Source organism: Colossoma macropomum, unplaced genomic scaffold (assembly GCF_904425465.1).
Source record: "Colossoma macropomum unplaced genomic scaffold, Colossoma_macropomum, whole genome shotgun sequence".
In the NCBI taxonomy this organism is placed as follows: Eukaryota; Metazoa; Chordata; class Actinopteri; order Characiformes; family Serrasalmidae; genus Colossoma; species Colossoma macropomum.
This window is the reverse complement of record NW_023494786.1, coordinates 7422170-7449324: the sequence shown is the minus strand read 5'-3', so window position 1 is coordinate 7449324 and position 27155 is coordinate 7422170. Positions and strand designations below refer to the sequence as shown.

General features: G+C 40.9%; 2 protein-coding genes across 4 annotated transcripts in view; both read right to left on the bottom strand.

The window, feature by feature from the left end:
- traf4a (tnf receptor-associated factor 4a) overlaps nucleotides 1-10275 on the bottom strand; it is a 39920-nt gene extending 29645 nt beyond the window's left edge. Inside the window, exon 1 of the mRNA XM_036559290.1 lies at nucleotides 9772-10275. Within this exon, the coding sequence (XP_036415183.1) occupies nucleotides 9772-9914 (143 nt within the window). The 5' untranslated portion in view covers nucleotides 9915-10275. The remainder of the gene's footprint in view (nucleotides 1-9771) is intronic.
- Nucleotides 10276-11602: 1327 nt separating this feature from the next.
- nek8 (NIMA-related kinase 8) lies at nucleotides 11603-27155 on the bottom strand. 3 transcript variants are annotated; one of them, XM_036559276.1, is made up of 16 exons: nucleotides 27074-27143; nucleotides 25036-26964; nucleotides 24740-24945; nucleotides 23018-23250; nucleotides 22800-22931; nucleotides 22486-22694; nucleotides 22325-22404; nucleotides 21289-21476; nucleotides 20243-20390; nucleotides 19616-19692; nucleotides 17586-17703; nucleotides 17333-17483; nucleotides 15341-15504; nucleotides 13742-13894; nucleotides 13068-13226; nucleotides 11603-12293 (listed from the first exon to the last, which is right to left on the bottom strand). In XM_036559276.1, exons 3-16 carry the CDS (start codon nucleotides 24873-24875, stop codon nucleotides 12265-12267), a joined length of 1977 nt encoding a protein of 658 aa, XP_036415169.1. In that variant the 5' UTR covers nucleotides 24876-24945; nucleotides 25036-26964; nucleotides 27074-27143; the 3' UTR covers nucleotides 11603-12264. The 3 variants fall into 3 exon arrangements, with proteins under 3 accessions (XP_036415169.1, XP_036415153.1, XP_036415159.1); XM_036559260.1 differs by lacking the exon at nucleotides 25036-26964 and having other exon boundaries at nucleotides 27074-27155; XM_036559266.1 differs by having other exon boundaries at nucleotides 25036-27132.

The following is a 27155-nucleotide window of genomic DNA, read 5'->3' as shown; positions in this document are numbered from 1 at the left end:
CACAGTGGCAGGTGTAATGGAACTGCTCATCCACATGCTGGGTTGGAGGCATCATTTAGTGCAATCCCCGTGGAGCAGATGTGTTTGGAAGTGAACCACACCCTCATAATGCTGCCTTACTGTCTAATTATGTCTTCGGTGTCCTCACCCTCACAGGAAAAGGTCAAAATGCAAGTCATAGATAGAAGTAAGCACCTCGCTGGGCTTTCGCGTTGGAGAACTTGTAGCTGAGTCAGTTCGGTAAAAGTTGTTTGAAAGTGCAACACTTTTTCGGGGGAAGTTAATGATTCCGCTCTCGTTATCTGCAGCTGAGTAACTGACAGGCTGAGTCATAGGGTGCTGGTGGATGGCGCGGGAACGCACACGCACCTAATCTGCCATGAGTCACCTCCACCATCCCGAGACGATAGCTCCGAAACTTTCCTCTGCTTCTGCAGTCTCTCTCTTAAACATCCCTTGAAATCAAAGCCTCTTAAAGAGCTTTAGCAAGTCAGAATGGCTTCAAAGCAGAAGACGGGGCATTACATAATCTGAATGTTTCTTCAGCTTCCGCTGCAAGTCCATAGATCAGAGAGGTTGATCAAGAGGGAGAGGAGGGAGAAAGAGAGAAAGGGGGTTCATCATTTATTTGTCAGCAGGCTCATTCATCTCTGCATGTCTGCCTTACTCCTCAGCCCAGCCACCGATCACCGATTGGCTGGGACCACCGCTTTAGTGGCCATGGTAACGAGGGAAGGTGAGGCTCTTTGTGTCAGTGAGAGAAGGGCGTACATGTCTGCATGTGTGTGTTTGGGAGAGAAAGCAGGCTGTGCGGAACCTACAGCTGATGAAACCATGATCAAGCTTGTGTTCATCATCAGGCTGTCATCGGTAGGTAAAGACGCATCTCTTCATTTTTCCCTCGCCACCAAGCGATGGCTTAAACCACCATTTGCTACAGATGACGTGCCTCTTTGTTTAGCCATGACATCAAGCAGACTTATTTGTCAGTAAACAAAACTCAAGCATGCATGCTTCTCTGCATAAAAAGACAAGACAGTAAATAATGACAAAGTCTTTACAGAATTGTCTGATAAAAATGTGACCTTTATGGCACATTAGGCCCAGTATCAGAAAAGGATTTAGTGGGGCAGCACCCCACCACCTCATCATGACACCTCACTAAAATGTTGCTGACTGATTCATTTTTTATTTTATTGTTACTAGACATGCATCAGTATGAAAACTGCTGATACATTGACAATTATAAAAAAATAGAAATATAAATATCCACCTGAATAAGGTTTACAGAGACATGTAACCTTTATGTCTATTGGGTTACAAATGCAGTAATGTTAATAAAATGCAGACATTTTAGCACAGTAGCCCAAGGTCATCCTAATGTTCTGCTCTTTTAGAGTACAATCCATACACCATCAAATATGAAATGATCAAATCTACACATCTGTCCAGTGCTGCTATTTTTTAAGCAAATATCTTCAAAATATCATCAATTGTGCAGCCCTAATCATTACTATTATTGAATATAACTCCTTTTTTTAATTGTATGCACAGTCAAAGTCTTAGTAACACTATAAACATAAAATATATGAACGGCACTTCTGAACGAGTACCACGATCAGTGTTTATGACCACTTACACAATTGTGTTATAGCAGTTCTTTGGACACCTGCCCTGGTTTATTTGGGTTCTCTAGGTGGACCAGCCTTACTTCCGCTAACAAACCAGAGTAAGGCAGGAGTCATCAGTCTTAGCCACAAAGGCTACAGATTTTCATTCCAAGCAAGCAGAGGCACATATGATTCCAACTTTAAACAGATGGTCTCAGTCATGTAACACTTGAATGTGAGGTATGAGGTATGCTCCTCCTTGACTCGAATGAAGACCTACAGCTCCTTAGTGGATAACTTTGGTGATCCCTAAGGTAACTAACCATAAGCACTAACCACAAATCTCAAATAATTGATATCATCATCATGATGGATATCAGGAAGTACTTCAAAATTCAGTTCGGATCGAATTCCTTTGCTTTTTTTTTAGTCTTGGACATGTTGTTCAGATGTCCCACTCATGATTTAGTTCTGTCACCATGAGTTTTTCTGTTCATTGTTCGCAGATTAGCTGTTGAGACGCACATAATAAAATACAGGTCTGAAGTTTTCCCCGGCTGCAGTACAAAGATGGGAAATACTGCGGTTAGAAAAACAGGAAGTTCATCAGCTAATGAATTAGTTGGAAGAGGAAGCGCTTCAGCAGTTCTTTCAGTGCAGAGGCCCGGGAGCATCCGGCCGTGCACGTGAGGAAGTCACTTTCTCCCCTCGCCTCTTTCATGGAATCAATGGTGCAGCTGTGTCAGCCAAGGACGGGGGTTTGGAGCGCTGTGCTGTATTGACATGTCTGAAAACTGGCAGGGAGGCCACTGGGAGAGTGCACAGAGACACTGCTGTGCTTGATCGAGCTTCTCGCAGGACTACCTTGCCGGACAGAATGAGTCTGTTGAAGGGAACGGGCAGGAAGGAAACCATCACAGGTGTCCTTTCACACCGAGGAACGGAACCGGGAGCCATGACCTCAACTCTTGCTGTGGTCCGGACACGCTGGTGATAATAGCGAATAAGTAGAGGCTTTAACCCAGGGAGTTTTACTCTTGTGCCAACACCTGTTGCGGCATATAAGGGGGTCTTTCACGGAGACAGGTGCCTCCTGCTGGAGACGCCTCTGTCCTCACGCTCCACTCTTCCAGCTGCTCCCCTCCCACAGCCAGCTTGCAGATTCTTCACATGCCTGCCTGTCAGCTATGCAACACGAGCCTTTTCACGCCAGTGGTCACTTAGAGAGCTTAGCCTAGCCCCCCTCCCTTCCTCTCCCATGCGAACCCGCACAATCGCCTTCTATGAAGATGTTTGTTAGCTTGACGAATGCAAGATAAGACATGGCAGAGTAATTGCGAACTGAAAATTACACTAGAGATTAATGGTTTGAGCTGGTGTGGGAACGTGCATGCTGAGGACTGCAGGGTAATGTGGTGAGTACCAGCGGTACCGGTACAGAGATTGCACACTCGGTTAACCGATGTAGTTTATTTAAACCACCGGTTATTCAGTTTTAACCACCACAGTGGTCTGTTACCATGCTACCCCTTAACAGTCACAGATATCCATGTCCTTCTTATTCAGTTGCTATGGGGGAACATTGCAAAATGATAATTACTATTACATTATAGGAGTAATAAAGTCAGAGGTTAACAGACACCACTTATTAGAAGTGAGGTTTATTGCAAACAGTAAGGTAAGTTAGTGCAGTGGGCACTTCTATTCCAGTGCTTCAGAATGGAAAAGAATGCTTCTGCCAGACCAACAGATCCCACACTGAGCTGAGTAACATTTAGTTGTCTGGTACAGCAGCTCTCCATAACCCCTTATCCCCATATCCATTCATGCTTTCCCATGCTGGAGAACCAGGCAGCCCAGCACTGCACACTCAAGTAATTCCCTTGCTCTAATTCACCTTATGAAGTATGTGATAATCACCTGATTAATTACATGTGACTCACAGTTAGCTGATGAACTGGAAAACACTGGACTTGGGGAACACAAGCCTATATCTACATGCAAACAATACACAGTCATTATCTTCCTTCATCAGAACAAGTGCTACCGTACAGGACTCACACGTACAATCTGCGTAACAGGTTTGTCAGTATTATTATTGTTTTCTAGACACGCAACATGCAAATCTGTACATGCACACCCGCCCTGGGCCTCGGCCAGCTGGTAAACAATCTCTGATTGGGTTTGGTTTAGTCGACCTGGTTCCAGCATGCACAATATGCGAGGCAAAGGTACTTTAGCGCATAGCTCGAATAGCTCACTCGGTATTGGCACCCCGGTGGAAGGGGGAGTTTTGTATAAGACTTCTTTAGGCTGCAGGCATGTTTGGGCATGTTCTAAATCTCCTCAAAAGTGCCTCATCTATATAAACTCTTTTCAGCCACCATTTGCACAATGGCCCACAATCTACAAGGGTGCAGCACAGTGGTCAATCACGAAAGGAATGTGGCCTGCGCACTTGGAGGTGCTGGACAGCTGAATGAGACAGCTGAATGAGAATCTTAAGTGGTCACTCACCAATTGCTTGGCAGCAATTCAATGCACTGGACTAATGACAGTCTCTTTGCTTAGTAATTAGCACTGAAAAAACGGTACCATGTATAATCCTGGCGCATTGTTGGCACAAATCTTCCAAATGAAATGAAATGTGTTGTGCTATGAGAGAGCCTCGCCCTGCACGTGGCTCTCTCACAAGCTTGCAGCCAAACTTTCGCTCCCAGCTGGACCTGGAGTTCTACTTTCCATCCTCTACTCTTACAAGTCCCTGAGCTATGACATCACCCTCTCTGCGACCCAAGTCGTTCAAAAAGCAAAACAGAGCGAGTCTTTGGAGGGAACGTTAGCACACGTGGAATATTTTCTTTCATGCACTTTGCTCAGAACAATAAAACGCACAAGGGCGAAACGAGGCCCGTGCTCGGCTATTGCAACAGGTCTGTTTGTAACTGGTTGCTGTGCGTCGAACACCTGCGTTAAACTTTAAATAAGAGTGGACTTTCACATGGTCAAGGGCCTCAAGGTCCCTGCATTCATGAACACACTCCTTATGTTTTCCAACAATGTGGAATAGATTTAAAATCATCTGACAGCACTAATAAGCTTTTCCAGCTGTGTTTTTGACTGAAGTGGAACCGCGCTAGACTGTGCAAACATATTTATGGATTAGGACCGCTAGGCACCCCAGGGTATCTCGTAAGTTGAACCAGCATCTAAAGCTTTGCACCCAGGGGGTTAAACTCTATGTTATTGACTGTCCCTTTGAATTACACTGCCTTTATGAAGCACTGCATCAATAATGAACACGTTTATAGGCACTTTTTTTCCAAATAAAAGATTCTTCTTTGTTCTTTCTGAATATTGTTGCTGTTCTAAAAAAAACAATTTTTTTACACCATGCCCTTATATTGATGAGAGGGCCAACAGTAATTCTGAACAACAAACCTTTCCAGTGTAATTTATTCATCTATAATAGGATGAAAGGGTAAGATGTTTTACAACTGATGATTTTGCACAATAATATAAACATGTGCATTTAATCTAGTGAATACTTAAGCATTTCATTGATTATCAGAATTTACAAGTACATTTGTGTTGCTGGACTTCCTTGCCAGAATGCAGCTGGATGGAAAAAAAGAGTTGTCCTTTCATGAGAACAGCCATTGACCCTGTTCACATGCACGTGTGCCATTATTCTACGAAAGGCTGTGTGTATAAACGCAGCTATTTGGAGCTTGAAGCACTTGCGTCGTGGACTTCTTTGAAATGCTAGATGAGGCTTGAGGCCAGGCGGCCACCTGTGTGACTTGGGTGCGGCTGAGGAGGGCCAGTAGAGGAAGTGTGAAAGGATGCAAGGCAGCCATTCACGCAGCCACGTCTACCAGTTAGCTTGCGGACTCCCAGTTGCCAAACCCCCTGGTTGGCTTGGCCTCTACACTGGGCACAAGTGCACTTCCCAACCCATTCATGCACCACAGAGCCACCAGCTATCTGACTGGCCAAAGAGGCCATTCTATTCCTTCCGATAAAAAGGGGTTCTCAATAGACAGAGGTCAATTCATTGGGAGAGAGAGAGGGAGGTTCATTTAATGGAGAGAGTGATGCTGTTCTTGCAGATGGCCCTAGCAGGACAGAAGTCAACCTTTCTTCTTCACTTAGCCCGTCATCAATCAGGCCTTTCTGCTCCTTCATCCTCATCCTTCCGCTGTACTGGCTTTTGTGTGCACTTGCTATGAGCCATCACTTGTGAAGAGATAGCAGGGGAATGAAAAATGAGGAAGGGCGGGGTTATAAGGAAGGAATGCTATTAGAGCAAAGAGGAGTGTGCTTATGAAATCTGTAAGAGGACAAGGGTAGATGTGCCTTGCCTGACTTTGGCACTTGGCATTAACATCTGCTGACCCTTCAAGGCGCAGTGCGTTTACACTTGCCCTTTTCAAATCTAGCCTCTGTATCCAGATACTAATCTCATCTCTGGATCTGCACAGTATTTCAGTTTCTAAATCTGGCTAGTATGGTGCCTGTGAAAGGTAGGCACATGCTATGTTTGCTTTTTGAAACATGCCATTGTGGTGGAGAGTGTTTTTGTCATCCAACAGAGAAGGGAAAGTTGGCGAGTTATACATGTTTGCTTAGCAGCCACAACTGAAGCACATAAACTCGAAAGAAATGAAATGAATTGTAGCCAGATGTGGTGTAAGAACTGTGTACTGTCCTTCATAAGCGACAAATGGCTGTTCGTGTTTGTAATCCTCCTTTTGAATGCATAGGCTGACTTCTCTGAATGAGTGAGATGAATGAGAGAGGCGGGAATAATATTGAAAGCTGTGGGTGGAGCTCACGTGACCTTTGAATGTAAACAAGCTGCTATCATTGCATTTAGTTTACACAGATCGGATCAGAATGCAAACCGGGTCCAAAGACCTAGATCTGAAAATATTCTGATTATAAATGCAGCTACACATGTCTTTTAAATGTGTATGCTGGCAATATCGAGATACACATTTTAATCCTAAGTTTGCATAGGGCCCAGGTAACACTATTTTTGATATCTACTTGGATTCTATACGCCTACATCCACATTCAGTCCAGCAAACAGAGGACACTGACTCATAGAAAACAAACTCTCTTCAGGACAAATTCCACCACAGGTCACATTTGTTCCTTGCCACGTCCAGGACGCTACTGCATTCTACACAGAGTGTGCCGAGTGACACATTTGACATTGCTTGGCTAACCAGCTGTAACCACAAACTTATCACTTAATATGCTCTGTTGTGTGTGGGTTTGGAGTCATTAACCCATTTCACAAGGCATTCTTTTGTGATGAAGCAGCGAATTAACTGCCTGCGGTTCAAGGTCTGCCCAACCCTGCATTCAAGGCACAGGCATGTGACTCACATTCGATTGCGGGAGTGATAAGCCACAAGGGCGGGTGTCTCCAGCCTCTCCCAGGGCTTCACCCGGCCTCCTGAGACGCTGCTTTATTTACACATTCCTCCTTCAGTGGAAATACGGCCCATCTACAACACCAGCCAAAACTGACTGTAGGCCATGAGATCCGAGCTGGTGTTAGTTCTGCTGGAGGAACCCTGAATCAGCTTAAATCTTGCATCTGCTGGTTCAGAATCTTAACAATAACCTGATATGAAAGCAATGGATCAGGCAATGCTAATCTTGCTAATAATGAATGAAAACAAAAATAACTATGATAATTGGTGGGTACTGGCTTATATCTGTTGTCAGCAACGTTAGCATGTATGGTTGAGCTATTCCTTTAAAAAGAGAGAGGTATGGGCACTCTTTTTGTTATAAACAGCTCCAGAGCATTCTGTTGCAATAGCGAAGTTGTATGTATGATGAGTCACATTAAAGGTGCAAGCATAGATATTGTCCCTTAGGCACAGCGCAAAACATTTTCTCAATGTAAGGATGGGCTGACATGTCCAGACTGATAGTAGCTGCCTGTAAGAACTATGGGTGGGATAATTTGGCTGCACACTGTACCTACCTCTGTACATGCAAGAAGATAGCATCATAGCAGACAAAGCATATCACCACCTGTATATTCTGCTGTTCTTTATCACCACAAAGATTTCATCTGTAATAAAACAATGTAGACGACATAAACTAATGGCAGCTAGACCAAACAATCTGTCATATACAGTATAGGGGTGACTACAAATGCTTGCCAGACACACTGGACTTTCGGATGGCTTTTAGATGAATAGGCTGAGTAGTAACTCCTTTATAATGGCAGGTTAAAGTGGTGTCAACCTTGTTTGCAAAAGAGAACTACTCATCATATCATCCCTCAAGGACACACGAACTGCCTGATGATTCACCTTTTTCTGCCCGGCTCCATTCAAACAACACTCTGTCTTTTATTTTTCTTATCTCGCCCGATCAATACTTCCAAGTGCATCGCTGCACAGCATGAGCCCGCAGCAAAATTAGGCTACACTGTATAGATGTGGGTGTGAGAGCAGTCACTTCAAGCTGTAAGCAAGAATGTGAGGCAGAGAAGAGACGTGGACGAGTTACAAAACGCATGGAAAAAAGCACCGATGCCAGGTTTTTCATGCAAACGTAACTTCTTTAAGCCACAAAGATAGACTGCAAGACTGGAGTCAAGTTGGCTGCATGCAGTCATAGGGCCTGCTTACCTTGTAAAGCAGACAGGAAGGAGGAAAAAACATGCCCCAATCATTTGAATATGTGGGAACACCAAGATAAGACTATAGCACAGCTATAATCAGATAAAGCGCATCTATTTATAATGGGACTTAACTGGGGAAGGGGGGGCTGTGTATTTTCTGTATCTGTTGATAAAACACAGTAATCTGCTTAATTTCTACAGATAAATATACAGTCATATGTTGCTTAATATCCACCGGCTAAGCTGTATGATCACCACAATATGGTAGTACTGGAAGGCAATCATATACATGAACTGGAGATGGTGCAATGGTAGTTTTTCTTTCCTGATACCAATATCAACATTTGAAAATTTAGTGTTGGGTGATATCAGTATGGATGATATATACTTTAAGTGCCATCTTAACTTTAAACGTCATATATAGATTATATATAATACTGTATATGCACTGTTGGAAAATGACAGCGTATGTGAACTTAACACTCCGTAGTATGGAACTACTCAAAGGTAACAGTATATATAACTCCACAGAATGGAACTATTGGACAATAACATTATAATGAGTCCATAGTATGGAATTACTGGAAGGCAATAGTATATATGAACATATGAACCCCACATTGTGGAACTGTTGGAAGATAATAGCGTATATAAACACAGTGTGATATGATCCAATGGTAATGTGGAAAAATTCTATGGGTGCCACATATGGAGCAGAAGTGCACGCCTCAATGCACGGACGTCACTCCAGTGAGCAAAGCACAAATGAGTTGTGAGCGAAAGCTCCGCCAGTCTTTCAGCACTGTGGTGCCCTGATTCCAATAAAGGAATCCCTCACTAATCCTCCATGTGAGACAGCTCCGCTCTCTAAACCTGATCCACTGCCCCTCCTCAAACCCAAAGAACTGCCTCAGGGCAAAATGACAGACAGGGCCAGTGCTGAGGGTCTCCACTGCCTGAACACACACACACTGTACAGAGGTCCCACAGATTCAAGCAGGCAAACAAAAGTATGGGTAAAAGGCGAAAGTCCATCTACGCAAAGCCAACATTAGCTTTTCTACCTGGTTATTTCTACCAGTTGGTGTCTTTTCTAACAGATGTACACAAATGCCAAAAAAATTAATCATGTTTTGACCCCCACCTCACTACACAAACACACCTAATTCCTGCTGTATCTCCCTATTTATTACCACTATATATTCATAGAAAGAGGCATTAACCATCCCTTCAAGGTCCTAAACCCCTGTCTGGTATCTTAACCACTACTGTGCAAAAAATATGCCAACTCAGAGGCGACTGACTGGCTGAGCTCGTAATGATGTATAGCCTAAATATGAACTGTTCTGTGTCTAATGGCAACAATGCTTTATCAGGATAAGGCCAAACGCTGGTGTTGTCACTGAGGTGAAATCACTGTAGGTGACCGTTTCTCCACCCCCCGTGTTGTCGGGCTGTCTAAAAGACATGTGTGTCTATTGCCACATGGGCTGTGCAGTGTTTTACCTGAGGAATTCTTGTAGACATGTGTCACAGAACCTGTGTCCACATGTGGAAACTTGGACGGGTTCCCTCATCGCCTTGCTGCACAGAGGACACTGAAAGCGTCTCTTGGGTTTCTCCAGGAACTTATAATCGTACCCCGGCATCGCTGCTGCTGCTGCTGCTTCTGAGACAAAGGCTCAGACTGGTCGCAGAAGGCTGTCTCTCAGTCCTCGGCAGTGTCGCCGTCTGCAGAAAAAAGGGACACGACCGTCTCTCCTACAACGGCTCAAGTCCAAACAAGCGTCCCCCTTATCTCTCCTTTCCTCCTCAGAACCCTATCGCTCCTCTGTCACTACCGTCGCTGTAGCAACAAGACTCGCGCCTGCCTGAAGGAGAGCAGCGGCGGCTCCGCGAGCCCTCCGTCCGCCGCTCTGACAGCGCTCTCCGCCGGGGGAGGAACGGCCCTGGGTGGTCGACAAGGTTGGAAAAGGCGAGCTGGAGGAAACACAACCCCAGTGCGGCTTCTCCTCAACACTGACAGCCTGTAGACAAAGCTCGAGAGCCCATCTGTTTAGGTACAATGTTTAACCCCGCCCACCGAGCGAGTGGGAGGGGCCACATTTACATCACTCCCTTTCTCCCCAGGGAAATTATTCTGGGGCTTTTTTCCCTTTCATCTCTTTTCTCACGTGTCTGATTGTTATATGGCCTATGAGTTTATATTATTATGTGCACACCATTTATAATAGGAATACCTTTATCATATTTATGAGAAAACTGAAAGGAAAAAGCCTGAAAACAATACTGAGGAGTTCCATTCAAAAATGCTGAATTTCCATTTGTAACAAGGAGAGGTTGGAAAAGAAAATAGCTGGTGTTGTCCAGTTAATCTTATTACATTAGCCATAATATAGCACTGATATTTCTTGTATGTGTTAAGCTCACTCACAACCACGTATATCATGAAAATGTACACATATTCATGTTTTTTTACATACTATATTGTATTTGTGGCTTTCCAGCCTGTTTTAATCCAAAAACTTGTTTTTAACAATATTGTATGACTGCAGAACTGCCTTATTATCGACCACTTTACAACTGTTCAAACATCAGCTTCATTATTTCATTACGTTCGTACAGAGAGTCTATGTTCCAGTATGTGATCTTAAATCTGCAGATCCTCCTTCCGCAAAAACCTTCCATAAAATACAGAAAACGTAGGGACTCTTATTATGCTACTGAACTGTGGAACTCAATTCCACCTTTTATTAGACAGTCAAGCTCAGTGCAGACTTTTAAGCAACATTTGAACACTTTGCGTTGAATTCAACTTCTACGTCTCTTTGGTATTCATCTTTTTAATCTGATCAGTGTCTTAGATGATTTTAAATCAACGAAAGAGTAATACACTGTAAAACTGTATCACTTCACAGCTGTCTGTAAACTCCAGCTTTATCATTAGAAAGTGCTGAGCTTAACAAAAGTGAGAGATGTTTTTGTGGGGAAAGGCCTCCCTCTATCGGTAAGATTAGCCCTTTTCCCCCCAAAACAGACCACAGACGAGCTCGTCCATATAACGCTGCAGGAGAAGAAAACGCCAGCCGTTAGCATTAGCCCAGCGCGCGCTAACATAAAACATTAGCGAATTTGTAATAATCGACACTGTAATGTTAATCGAAGTGGTTTGACATCGTCCTTTTCCAGGAACTTCCATAATAAGGCTGAGGAAGAAATCACGTGCTCGCAGAGCAACAACCAACACAGTCCCATATTGCTCCTGAATTACATCATCACATGACGGAATGTAGCGCCTTTACAGGATGGCAAACAGACAGACTGAATATGCAGGAAATGGGTAACTCATTTATATTTGTTTATTTATTTATACATTTTCAAACTCTGGATAAGCCTTTTGGCAAAATACAGATACTTAAAAAATAAAAACACTGATAATAATCTCCACCTTGGGAATCATGCTGTTACATTTAAATAGAAATGATTTATCACTGGTCATGGACAAAATCCAAACACACTCTCCCACTGAGGAGCTGGGTAGTGCTGTAGGTCTTTGGTGGCCAGCTGTGCTCTGTAGTAGCTTCTGACATGCATTGTTTTCTGTCTCAGCATAAAGCCACAGAACCTGTATAACTTCCTGGGAGTGTGTCATATAATGACTTTGTGGTCTGAAAACAAACACTCAGACAAAAGGTGTCTCCTTCGAGTTAATGCAAGAGCCAAGACCTCATGTCATGTTTTAACCCTCTACATGATTTGTTCACCCCCTCACTGTTCGCTAATGGTAGCATAACATTACTCAGGCACTTCATTCACAAAAAAAGGCATCACCTAAGGCTTTACAAACCAGAGATACTATTAACTATTGCACTTTCCAATAATTGTTATAATGCTTTGAAATACTGCAAAGTCTTCGATGTCTTCACTGCACCACATCTTCATTAACTTTTCCAAATGACGTTGTGTTTAAATTCTGCAGCCGTCGTTGAGATGGACAGATCACTTTGAGATGGGGTCTTCAAAAAAAGCTGTAAAAGGGAGCAAAGTTATCATCAGAGTAACACTATACAAACTTATTTCACAAAAATGCATTCTTATATTTCCTGTTAAGCAAAACAGTGGCACAAGGTTAAGCCATATGTATATGAATTGGTAATACAGTACGAAATCTTAAAGTGAGGTGTCATAAAAACAAAACGAAAAACAAAGAAACTGGGTTAAAAGCCCTTATTATCAGCACAGTAAGTCAGAAACCTATACATGACAGGGCAAATGCTGTTGTTCATTGTACTGAGCGGAACAAAGCTTAGTGAACTGCCTCATCTGAAGTTAATTGAGAAGTGAGAAGCCCCTGGCTACCGAGGCATAGAGACATAGACAAAGTATGAGCATTGTGTTAAGAGCTGAGCAGGGCAGACACAAAAGCCTTTCACACCAGCATCAGTGACCATCTACATTTCAGGCCCTGGAGCACAGATTTAAACATAATGTTGAAAACAGTAATGAACTGAATTTACCCAAATGTGTACATTATTTCCACATGAATAAAACAGATTTACATACACATCATCACAGTTTTACCTTTCAGTTTACCTACTTTTAGCAAGAGTTGTGTTGAGGAACTACACTTTGTTAATGTGGAAATGACGTAAACAAGTAAATTCAATTCATTTTTTTTTTCAGTGCAAGAAAAAAAATACGTTATGACGTATTTTGTGAATATGTGCCAACGTTACTAGTAGGTCTGGGTGATTCCAGAGCCTTCTCATGGAACAGGCAAAAGACAGATTAGGCTACATTACGTTTCACAGCCAAGAGTGTGTTGCCATGGCAACAAGCCACTGATGTAACCGTGAATGGGTGGCTCTCATCAAGCTGCACTGCCTTCGGTATCCCAGAATCCTCCTCTTTCCTCCCGAGGCGGCCACGGGCTCCTTTCCCCCAGGTGTACACCTCGCCCTCTAAAGGACGAGAGAACACGTCATTTACTCAAACTGCAGTTACACTGTTGACCTTCATTTAGATGAATTTACATATTCTAAGAAGAGTATAAGCCAAGCAAACACGGATGAGCCTTCAGGCACATGCTGATCTTTAACCATGTAACATAAATAAACCTCTTCAAGTCCCTAAACAGCCCCTCTTAATGGGCTTAATATACTGGAGCATTAAGCACATCCTTATATAACTGACTCCAGTGCTGAAACAGAATTTATAACAATTATAACAAGCTAAGCAATGATGGCCACAATATTGAACCATAGATGTGATACTGATTTCACATTTTATTCTGGCCTCAATTTAGACTTTGCCAATGGTCCAAAAAAAATTAGAATTGACAAAATAGACACACATGTAGCTTACATGGTATCAATGTCTTTTAAGGATATTACATCACAACACATGAAACAAAATATGTTTTACACATAGCATCTGCTACAACATGCCTTTGAGAATGCTTTGATTTCAGATGTACCTGCTCCAATAGCCAGAGTGAAGGCATCTCCGCACGCTACCATGGTGACGCCCTGCAGCCCTGGCACTGGGTAGGGCACTCTGCTGCTGCGGCGAGAGCTGCAGCCAAGCTGCCCGTGCTGGTTACTGCCAAAGGTGAAGCACTGACCTTTCTCTGTGTTTACAAGATAAAGAAGACAGTTTGCTTTTTAACATCAGTGTGATTACATTTACTCTTTTCCAAACGGCTGTTAAAAGCATACATTGAAACTGACCAGAGTTTCTGACCAGAGGTGGTTTTAGAACCTAAAGTTGGTTTCAACACTTGGAAGTCCCAGTGTGCATGAATTTTAGCGATCTGGTGGTAAGTGTAGGTGAGGCAGCTCACATTACCGTTCTACTGAAAAATGGTTAAGCTTAGGGGTTGTTTTAAGTTAGTTCACCGGCCATGTTTTCTAAAGTTGTTCCTTCAAAACAAAACAGTTAGGGTTAGGGTTACAGGTAAGGTTTGTTAGATAACAAACACAGAACCTTTTAAGTTACCCAACGTTACGCAACTGCACCACAAAAAATGATGTCTTGGCAAGTAAAATAAGGCAATATATATAATATTTCTCATTTAAGATTTTTGTCAATAATTTGCATCTGGAAGCAAAATCAGCACAAGAACTGTATGTCAGGAGCTTCATGAAATGGGTTTTCATGGCTGAGGAGCTAATATCACTATGCGCAAAGCCAAGCGTCGGCTAGAGTGGCGTAAAGAGACACTGGACTCCGGAGCAGTGGAAACGTATTCTCTGGAGTCATTAATCATGCTTTACTATCTGGCAGTGTAATGGACAAATCTGGGTTCGGCGGAAGCCGGGAGAACACTACTTACCGGAATTCTACAATGTACAAAGATATTTTAGACAATGATATCTATCCAACTTTGTAACTTTATGTCAACAGTTAAGGGAAGGCCTTTTCCTGTTCCAGCGTTACTGTGCCCAGTGCACAATGCAGGGTCCATAAAGACAAAGACAAAGAAACCAGGTGCCTACAATGCAAATATACCCATTTTATTTAGAATGACCAATGAACCTGTGTCTGCTTTTTTAAATCTAATGTTGATAATGTTACAATATCAGTAAATCTGAAAAAATGCAGGTAGCACGTACCTCTCCACCCTATATATACTTAAAATTATGTTTTGGGTCAATTATTTAATGTAAAAGGGTCATAAAACAATGTCTCAGGCATCAGGAAGCATTTTATGCAACAGTAGCCTGTTAGATAGTCTTTAGAGGCACTAAATGCTTCAGACATCAGGTTCCTAGCACTACTATTGTGAACAATTCTGACTTGGTAATGTCCTCTAGAACAGAGCATTTCACATCAAACCACTCTGAATGACTTTGTTTACATCTCAGTCAGTGACTTGTGCAGAAATTCTAAAATTCTAAAACATATCCTCTTTAATTTAATAAAAAGAAAACATGCTCTTCCGTATGAATAATATTTCAAACAACTTAATGTGTCCCCAAAGGTTTCAAAAGGATTGTACACTTCACCTTGCTCAACTCTGATCGCCATGCATTAAGATGCAAAAATCAATAGATAGAATGATTCCTCATCTCACCCGTCACTGCGGCAGAGTGGGCCGTTCCGATATCAATGTATACGATCTTCTCTACATTTAGTGGAGCTGACTGGACAGACTGGAAAATGTGGACCTCCTCCACCTGATAACAAGAGGGCGGCTCCTCTGTATCGCTGATCTTATCCAGTCCAAGTTTGTTAAACCTGTTAAAGATGCACATCACAGTCCTTTTCAGTGTGAAAATTAGTTGAGGGGTGTGGCTGAGATGTAAATTTAAACTGGATATGTGGATTTTGGTCAAGCACAAACCAACGGACACAACTAAAAATTAAGAATTTTTGATGTATTCATGTGACAATATAGAATTCTGTCTCCAATGTCCATCACTCTGTCTGTGTGTCTTACGTCTATAAAGTAGGATGTGGTTAAACTCTGGAATCTGGACAGTACAGGGCAAGGTCATTTCCTGTGATGAAACTTCTTTTGATCCTTTTCACAGTGGTGAGGCAGGCATGACAGGAATCAACATTCAGAACTGGTTAGTCAATGCAAGGAAATGCTGCTGGACAGGATATGGGTCAGGAGTTTAAAGTCATGCACTGCACAAAGCAAGACAAAGGTTTTAGTTGTTTTAGATGCTTTTAAAAGTTCTGAACAGCTGTCTTTTGTTAGTACACTTAAGGCTAATTAAAACGTTTCCCAGTGAAATCCAAGTGCTCAGCACTTCCTCTTACATAGCAGGCCATTCTACTAATAAAATGAGGTTAAACGTCTGGCAACTGACCTACTGTGCTGTGCAAATATTTCAGGCCCTTTACTTATAAAAACACAATATAAGATCAGAAGAAATATAAATATACATTAATACAGTAAATAGTATCAAGGTTTTCTTGTTTTCAAGAAAGTAATTGCTATGTTGTGAGCTGGTTAGAAGAACAGGTTTGGTTCCTCTTCTCCTCAGTGTGGCTCCAACCACTGAATGGATTTGTTTAATTCTACCACCAGCACACCTGATATCATTTTAAGTACTTATTAGCTGAACCAGGTTTTAGAAATACTTGTACAAATACTGGAATGACTTGAGGAGAGGTTCAGAAATGGCAAAGCTAAAGCAGAAAATTACAATATATTGTATTAATGTGTATTTGTACTTCTTAGTGTTTTTCCATTGCCCAAAGCCTATAAGGGGAACGCCACCGATTTTTCAAAATCACTGCACAGTTCAGTGTTTGAGATGTAAACAAAGCCATTCAGAGAGGTTTGTGAAATGCTCCATTCTAGACTAACATACCAGCTCAGATTTCTTTACTGTGGTGATGTAACCATTTTACTTACTATAAATGACCGGTGAATCTACACGTCTACTGAATTTTTTATATGTAATGTTGATGATGATAAAATAGTGGTAAAGCCAAAAAGCGCCATCATTCAGCGTTACCATGGCAGCAGCGCCTAACCGAAGTTAAAGCCTGTAAATGGTGGAAAAACAACACATCTCACCTTTTTCGCCTTCATCTCGCTCTAATAATAAACAGCTGAGAGTTGATCAGAGCTGAATTATCTTTGCAGTGAAGGCTACTTCTGTTCGTTCGTTTGTTTGCTGATGATGCATGTGACGCACGTGATTCATTCACTTGACGTTACTGAGTAGGATGTGTGCATGTGGGTCATTTCAGGACGCTGTTTCGTTCACATTAATAACAGGTTTGAATCAGCTACCTAAACGAGTGTGAACCATCCTGTCAGAGAGATCGGATTTGAGCAAAAAATCGGATGCTTGTAATGTGAATATAGCCTTTCTGTGATGTAGGTTTATTAGAAATGATGCATTTCACATCAAAACGCTTTACATCTTAATGACTGAATTATGTAGAAATTTCAGTGGAATTCCCCATTAAATGTATTTTTTTAGGTGGCCTAAGATCCTTGCACAATGCCCTACATAATGTACAAAACTTATTGAAAGATTTTAGCAATGTTGTTTACAAAACATGCAAGATGAGAATAAGGAGCTGTAGACATGTGATGTACCTGTTGCTGCCACAGGCCATTATCTGGTGCTGGGTGCTGATGATCATGGAGCAGTCCACTCCACACAGCACACGGTGGGCTTCAAATTCAGCTGGGACATTCACCTGCTGCGGGGCATTGTGGGTGTCCTGACTGCCCAGCCCTAAACGACCTGAGAGAGAGAGTGACAATAATATTGGGTTGTGCTGCTGCCATAGAGACAGAAAAACTGGAGAACCCAGCGATCAAAGGACAAGGTGCACTGCTAATTTACCATTGTCTCCTCTTCCCCAGGAGAACACCTCTCTCTCATTGGTCACAGCCAGCACATGCGAGGCCCCGCAGGACACCTGAACCAGCTCATAACCCAGGAGAGCCTCCACTATTTTGGGCTGCACAAAGACAAAGGCAAAGACAAGGCCAGAAGACAAAAATACAGTTTGATTTTTACCATAAATATACCATTAAAAAAAGAAAGAACGTCTCTTTTGAGCTAAACTAATAGTAAAAAAAAATTAAAGTTAGAAAGAAAAATGATTTACACAATTTTCCCCTTACCCCATCAGTAGTTAATCAACCAACACCATGTTTGGTCTCCAAAGTTTAGTTTAGAGCTATGAGGCCAATGTAGCTAACAAGTAAAGCTTAGAATTCACCAATTATTAGCAACTGAATTCAATTAAATTCAATGTATTTGTATAGTGCTTTTTACAATGGGCATTATCACAAAGCAATTTTACAGAAATCCGGGTCCAAGCCCCAAATGAGCAAGGCAAGGGTTACAGTGGCAAAAAAAAAACACTCCCATCCTCCTCTGGTCAACATCAGATAACAAAAACTAACACAAAAAATAATCACACGTTGGCCTCAAACCATGTCAAGTTATCACGTAATCTCAAATAACTTGTTTATGTGGTTTCTGACACTGTATGACACATGGTTATTTACACAAATGTACATCGCAGAGCTAAAAGCAGTAGTTGCAGCCATGTGGAAGCCAAAGTGTTGGTACTTTGATCCTTTTTTATTTTATAAATTATTCTGTCAAACTGTTCCATTAGTAGTTCGTGACTTCTTAAACGAAAATAAACGTCAGCTACAACCTTTAAGCCGGAGGAGCAGGCCTAAGTGGACAACTGTGATGAAACTTTCATTGGATTACAACAACATCCAAATGTCATCACTATTCTCTTTATTAAATGGCTCAAGGCTTGTACAAAGTCTCAGAGCTCTGGATCTTTAGAGCTGGTTTTCAGCTCAGCTAGAGACAGTGCGGTTGATGCAATGCTCTTGCTTAAGCTGTGAGGTTGGGGGCAATCTATTCACCCTTTAATTTCCTCCCTCTCATCTCCGGGGTTCCTCTCCATTCCGTTCATCGAACACAATCTGAGAAATGTTCTGGCACACTTCCAGGTACATCAGCCTTGGGTGCAAATAATGTTTTTTGGCAACACAAAGGTAAGCAATGTATTAAATGTTTTTATTTCAGTCGTAATTATGCTTGGTTTAATAGTAACACAACGGCTCTTTTGGTGATAATTGATCGTATTCTGCTCAGGCGCTGTGTTAGCACCACCTACTCTTTATCACCTGCACCTGTGTCTTGTTTATAGACTCATTGAGGCACTCACAACCTGCCTGAAGCTGGTGTTTGCGAAGTCATGTGTAACACACATTTCTGAGCTGTTCTGGTCCCCGTTTTCTTTTGTTTCTGATAATTGTTTATTTTTCTTTTGCCTTGCCTGTTTTTGGATTAAGGGCATGGATTTGCATGTGTTAACTAGCCTGCATTTTGACTCACTGTTCCTATTTAGAGTACAAATCCTGGAAATACCTAAATAAATCATCTATGTGTATTAGAGTTTTGCAATATGATAGTCTATCATAAAAAATATGGTTTTCTGAGTGTATCACTGGTATAATCATTACATCCAGAACATACTTGTAACTTGTAATACTAACAACTTGTAACAATTTTATAAAATATTATACAGGGCTGGTTTCCCATACTCAGGTTAAGTTTAATCCTAGACTAAAAGAGATTTTTAATGGTAAATCACCACTGACATTACAATTTAGTCTGTAGACTAGGCTTAATCTGTGTCTAGGAAAAGAATCTAAACAATAATCATCATATAGTAACTACATGAACTATACAGTAAATGTAGCTCATTATGTCATTATCTAATTTATTTATATATATATATATAATTTAGATCTAAATATCATGATATGTTTACTTAACACATACATCCTACCACATATGCCTCCCATCACTGAAGATAGAATCCAATGAATGGTTACCTGTGTCACATCATTGAAATTTCCATGTCCCAGACATCCATTGCTGCCACTTCCAAATGTCATAATTATGCCCCTGTCTGAGACACAAAGAACTAGTGTTAACAGCATTAAACTGCACGATAAACAGCAAAAACATTTAAATCCTAAACAAAGCATTAACTATTAATCTGTTTTCTGTCAACAATAGTAAGTTATTAAGGAGGCTGTTTGATCTTGTGTTGAGAAAATGGATTAATGATTGCTCTTTAAGATGACTGACAGTAAGACCACCACAATGTTTTAGTGTAGACAAACCTATATAACCATTAAATAAATCATTTCTCACTCACAGCACCTACCAATAAGATGAGCTATTCTTTAAATGTTGGCCATTTTTCAACATTCAAACAAACATAAAGGGTTTACGTTCAGTCCTCTGTTGATATAGAATGTAAACTGAATGTAAGTGAATACCATTATATAGATTATATAATCTATTTTGTAAATATGTTATTACATTTTTGTATTACAGCAAAACCACTGTAATAACTCTATGTCCTCATGCCACTACGTCCTCACTCTGCATTATTTCACTTTAACCCTGTCTATTTGTTCTGTTTCTGCTGTTGCCTATAATGGCCAGTGTACCTGTCATGCAGGTTGTAAAAAGATCTCCACAGGAGACTGATTTGATGGTGACACCAGACTGGCCCTCCAGGAAGCGAGAGATGAACTGTGGTTGCATCTGCTCCACAGCGCCAGGCAGGGACGGCTCGCCAGAGCCTACAGAAGGAGCCTGTCACAATGTCATATTGAAGACAACAGGGGTCATTCCAATCCACATTACCTGAGGAATGGGCATTTGAACCAAACCTATTACATATGCAAAGTGATGTCAAAGGCATAGTCTGAATTTTTTTTTAAATGTTCATTGCATGTAACTCCTTTTTGTAAAAACAGGCTTTTTATTCAGGTTTGTCTAATAGCTATAAATTCAGATTTATTTTATAGTTATGAGAGTGAGAAACTGAAATGTGGGCCAATGTAAAGGTCCATGTTGTTTAACTGAAAATATAAGTTTGTATCAGTAAACATAAGCCATTTTGTTATGCTTATGATTTTATAAGTACAGCATATTGTTGACATTGGAACGAAATCATGTATCTCCATTTTTGTAATTTTTTTAAAATAATTTGAAAACATAAGCTGTCCTTTACGTTTTTGAAAATGAAACAGTCGATAATGACTTGAGAACAAAATCTCTTTAGATTTACTTACATTATAAATTAAGAATGTTTTTGTCTTTTCCTGTAATGTTAACAGTTTTTTTCCGAAGGCAACAAGTATTTGAACTAAACTACTAAACATCCCACTGCCTCAAAAATAACCAATAAAACCATAGAATTTATTCTATGACTAAGTGAAAATTAGGACAGTTGTAGACTTGGCTGCAGTGTTATGTCAATAAAACTAGAGAGCAGATTTCAGAGAGGATTTAAACCACCACCAGTCCTATTTGCAAAGGGCTAGTGTGGCTGCAGGTTTTCATCCTGGCTAACTCATCAACTGTTTGAAGACTGGGACCAACAGATTAAACACATGGAACCAGGTGTGTTTCTGCTTGACTGGAATGAAAACCTGGTGCCACACCTGCCCTTTGTGGATAAGACTCCTGACTCCTGATTTAGACTGACCTCCCAGGTGATGAGGCGCCCAGACTTGGTGACGCCCATCTTTTGGGTGCGGCCGAGGGACACCTGCAGCACCTCCGTGTTGAGCATGGGCAGACGCAGAGGCGCGGAGATGCCGCTGCCCCATGTGTACACCGATGACAAGGGGAGAGAGTGCATCATCTTTGTGGAACTTAAGCTAGACAGACCACCTGATAAAAGGCAAAGACAACAGCAGACTGTGATTATAAGCAATGTAGAAGACGATACAATGCAGGCTGTTTAATATCTAGAAGAGTGCCATTCATTTTGTTTTAAAGATTGTGTAATAGAAGTTTTTCTTTTCAGATAGAAACTTTACAGTCGGCTGATGTTAATATTAAATTTAAACTGATATTAATATTAAACTGATATTTTTCAGCCCTGCGATGGACTGGCGACCTGTCCAGGGTGTATCCTGCCTTTCGCCCAATGACAGCTGGGATAGGCTCCAGCACCCCACCGCGACCCAGAAGGATAAGCGGTTTAGATGATGGATGGATGGATGAATGCTATTTTCCAATTAGCTATATTTTATTGAATCACTTCACCTATCCAAAAGTGCCATGCTCAGGCTACTCCAACAATTCTTTTACAAAATAATTAAAATAAAGGCATCCCAGAAACATCACTAAATAGGTTATTTAAAGTAAAGAAATTGGAACTATAGTATAAAACTAGCTGGTTGTTGTTTAATGTTAATGTTAGGCTACATGTTACAATTTTCTAATGTATTTCTTTACATTAAGCTATACTACATTATTTTAGGCTAGAATTTGGTTCATTCAATTTGCTCCCATATCTGATACAGCATTTGCTGCTGGTATCAGCCCAGTACAGATATTGGTCATCATATCAGTGTCATCTCTAACTTGTGTATGCTTTTGAACCCCAATCCATACAGCACTTTAAGCAGACACTCAATACTCCCACTGGTAGCACTCTCTACTCTGATTTTTTTAGCATCTCTATGATCCCATTTAAACATCTGAATAATAGATGATAAGACATGAAATCTGACCTCTGGTTCTGGTTCCAGTTACTCGTCCTCCAGGTCTGCCATGAGTGCCTGTCTGCACGGTGGACAGCGGCTTTTCAATTCTGAGGGAAACAGGTTATTCAGTAAACGTTTTCCTTAAAACTAATTCTAATCTGTTTTTGATTTGTGATCTTATGAATCACCTGCGCATTTTGACATTGCCGATGTCAGTGTAGAGGTTGAGCAAGGGCCGGATACAAATAGGAAGGGCCATGATCTCATTGAGCTGGGGCCGCTTGGAGGGATCCAGGTTGAGCATGTTGAGGATGAGCTGCCGGAGCTCGGGGCTGTATCGGTCTGAAATTGGAGCGAAAGTGCCACTCATGATCTTTAGCACCAAGGCTGGTAGGTTCTGAGAACAAAAGAAAAGAGAAGTCCACTCAGATTATCACCCAATAGGTTCAGGCTTTTGGATCTGATTTGAGTGGAACCAAAAAGCAGGTAAAGGATGTCTTACAGCTGCCTCAAAAGCTCTTTTGAGGCTGGCGAGTTCATAGAGCACACAGCCCAGGGCCCAAATGTCACTCTTCTGGTTGTACGGCTTTCCTTCACACAGTTCAGGAGAGATGTAACAAGGTGTCCCGACAACCTGCATTTAAAAGCAGGAGCCTTCAAACAAAACTCAAATGTGCTGAAGGTGAATGACATTCATGGGATTTATCATGTGGTACTTACTGTGTAAGCTTTGCTCTTGCTAACTAGAATTTTGGAGATTCCAAAGTCACCTATTTTGACTATCATCTGGTGCTTGTCTAGTAAAATATTCTGTGTCTTGAGGTCTCGGTGAAGAATGAGTTTGTTGTGCACATGGTAAAGGGCCAATAAGATCTGCACAAAGAAGTGCAGTATGGTGTCTTCATCCAGCAGAGAATTGCATCGCTTCTGGATGTAATCTGCAAGTGTGCCACCTAAAATAAAGAAAAGTGAAAAAAACACAGATCACTATAAGGCTACTTTCACATTACAAGCCTCATTGCTCAAATCTGATTTTTTGTTCAAATCCGATCTCTCTGACACGTTGGTTTACACATGATTAGGTAAGTGATTCAAATCTGTCATTAATGTGAATGAGCTGGCGTCCTGAAATGACCCGCATGCACACATCCTACTCTGTAACGTCACGTGAATTAATCATGTGCGTCACGTGCATCAGCAAACAAACTAATGAGCAGAATGAGCCTTTGCTGCAAAGAGACGTGTGGCTTTTCCACTGTTTACAGGCTTTAACTTCTGTTTGGCGCTGATGGCGCATGCGCAGTGTGAAAAAGCACATGAACTCAGATCAGAGCGTTCACATTAAGGTCGCATGGCAACGAATCGGATAGGTATCCGATCTAGGACCACATATGGCTCAGGTCCAATTTGAAAAGATCAGATTTGCGTGTCCACACAGCCCTGAAAACATCAGATCTGAGTCACATTAGGGCAAAAAATCTGATTCGTGCCACTTCAACCTGGTAATGTGAACATAGCCTAATACAACTAGTGGCACCTGTCAGTGTGAAATCTGTAAAATCTCATTACCACAATTTCTAAAAGTGAAGCATTTCCAGAAACCTTAGTGATAAGAATGCTTAATAAATACAACACAAAATTCAGGGTCGTCCTTTCATTGATCTAATTTCTAGTCAAAATGTCTATTAAGTACAAGTTATCCATTTACATACATACACATATTTAATAGAAAATTATGCAAAAGTCTCAACAACAAATCAATTTTTCACAGCTTATTACAGCTTCTATTCTTTTCAAGACTTTTGCTTTTAGTTTTTCAGAGAAATCTGCTGGGATATTTTCCACACCTCTACAGTTCAGTCTTGAAGTTGCATTTTCTGCTTCTCATGATCCAACTAATCCCAAACAGTTTCAGTGATGTTGAGGTCTGGGCTCTGGGATGGTCAGTTCATTGTTCTGAGAACACCAGCAGCTTCTTTGTTTGATTTGCAAGTTTTCTTTTTCTTCTTTATTTTTGTCTATTTCCTTTTCTCAGTAATGGCTTCTTCACAGCTACACGTCCTTTCAGACCCAACGCATTGAGCTGTTTTCTCACAGCGGAAGGATGGATAGACGTGTAATTTTTTTCACTTTTAAAGCACGGGTGGAGCTTCATTTTTGAATCTGTCAAATTTGAAAGCTTTAGGTACTGTTTACTGTTTTCAATGGCCGTTGGGCCCTGGCCATTTGAGGGGTTAAATATTTTGGTTTACTAAATGTAGTCTCTCTATAAGGTTTATATAAAACTGATGTTGCTGTCAAATAACATCTGGCGATCCAGTACTCCAGTACTCCGTAAGCCAAAGGTTTGGATGCTACCAGGCTCTGAACAGTTGCCCTTGTTAGCTGTGAAAGTTAGTAAAGTCTTATGTAATAAGAAAAAGAAGGCAGGAAATCAGATACCTGGTGCATATTCCATTGCAATCATGAGTGCCTTGTCCTCCAGGAAATTCTCATAATATTCAATTATGTTTGGGTGGTTGAGTAATTTGAGCACTTGGCACTCGTTCTGTGCAGCGAGACGCTCGTCCCGTGTCATCTGCTCCACCGGGATTTCCTTTAGGATCACTAAAGCCCCATCAGTCCGCCGCCGGCAGAGGTGCACTATGCTGTCCCAAATAAAAAGGTAATAGTTACCACCAGAAGCTGATCTGTTCATTGCTGTTGGTATTAGAGAACAAAATTAGGTACTTGGTCACCTTAAAAACTGAATCAGTGATTCCCACCTCCAGTCCTGCCAGCACTCCACAGTCCCGTTTTTGTTTTCCTGATCTAACACAACTGATTTAGCTCATGCAGAACTTAATCATTAGCTAATGATGATGATTAGTGGATAATGATAATGATCAGGTGCAGGGATAACATGAAACAGGAATGGAGTTCGGTAACACAGTGCTAAAGAATTCCTCAGACACTTTCACGTCTAGTTGGCCTCTTTCTGTACTGAAAGTCAGTTATTCAAGGATGTACCAAATACATGTATTCACCTAGCAATACAAAAATACATTATAGTTGTGCTGGCCAATGAATCCTCTATACCAGTACTCCAAGATACTGACTAACTGCAATGCTGCTTTCCATTTAGCAATATTTTAATACATTGTGATATCATGCACAGAAAACAGCAATGTTCCTGTTGCCAAGTGATTTGTTTGTTAGTTTTCTGTTACATTTTTGTACTTTATTAAAGGTGTCTAGGACATGAGAGTTAACTGTAATGTAAGCTTTTCTGGCAAAACTCATCAAAACTAAATGAACAGTAAGTTTACTTTCTGAAAATGTGTCCTTTGGTGCAATAACAGAAGAATTCTTGTGTTTTAAGAAGAAGTGTTTTTGAGAAGAAAACATAAAGAATCCAAACAAAACAAGATACTGAATGTCAGGTTGGGAAGAACTTCCTTTTGCAAAATATAATATGGTGTCATAATTCCCATTTCATTTTATGATAAATATGTGATATTTAATTGACAGTGTCTATTTACACTAAGTGAGAATAGCATTAACCGCACAGCCTGGCTATTTGTACTAACTCCGCCTGGTAAATCGGGTGATGATAACACACCAAAACGCTGTATTATTCATACCTTCCATGACCAAACTAAGGCAGCATTGAGAAAACCTGTGTTCAAGGGTGAATTAGAGAGTAAGGTTATTTAGTATTAACCAGAACAGAAGTGAATGCAATTCTCCAATCACCCCACATAAGTATTCAATAAATAATTAATTAAAATATGAATCAAACAGTAATAATTTCAGGTGTAAAACTAGGGTTTGATTCCCCATCTTGGCAAAAGGGGAATGTGCACACTATTTTCATCAGCTATTATTTTGGCATTATAGTTTGACAGTTAATGCTTTTTTTATATTTGAATTATGGGGAGTTTAAGGTAAGAGAGTATTTTGGTTAATCTCATATTTCTAAATTATTATTATTAGTATTATTATTTTTGTTATTACTATTATTATTGTCTTAAATAAAAACAAAAAATATAATTACTCTTTCCAATCATATGGACAAATTAGATTTTTTTTAAATGCACATATACAGATATAAGCAAGTGTTGATGTAGACAATAGCAGTAACCAATCAAACAGGGACAGTAACCCAGAGAGAGAGAGAGAGAGAAGTTGGTAACAATAACCTCAAGTACAGAATAATTTTACTGCTGAAATATAGCTGGATTAACACTGCTGAAGCAATACCAAGAAATAGTTTAAAATAATGTAAGTGCAAACAGCATGATGTTAAACACTGTGTAAATAGCAACATCATTCTTTTTGTACTTGTAAATGTAAATGTGTAAATAGCATCTGCCTGTTTAATTTGATAAATACGTTAGCTACGCTATTTTATATAGCAATAAAGTAATAAACCCCGACACTGTAGTTAATTAACCTAGCTAAGCTTTAGCAGTGCTGAAAACACTGTGGACATCAGCAACTAACTTAGCTAGTTAGCTAGTTAACTTACATTTCATTCCTAGGTTACATTTTAAAGTCTTCCACTTTTCATCTTACATCACCGCTTTCAGTTTTGATGTAAAGTCCTGTGGTAAAGCAGCTCTGCGGTGAGAGGCTGTGCAGCTCCTCTGCCGGAGCGCCTTCAGCTCAGTCTGGTAAAGTTTGGGCTTTGAGGGTAAAAACAACTTATTTCAAGCTCTCGAACTGAGGAGTTCAGGGTGGGCATTTCAGCTAAAAGTCTAGGATTGTTTTTCTGTATGTTGTCGTGTTATTTACCCGAACGCTCCTCTGCCGACCACTTTTATCTTCTCGTACTTCTCCATCTTGTTTGGCTGCTGAGACGTTCCTGTCTCCAGGC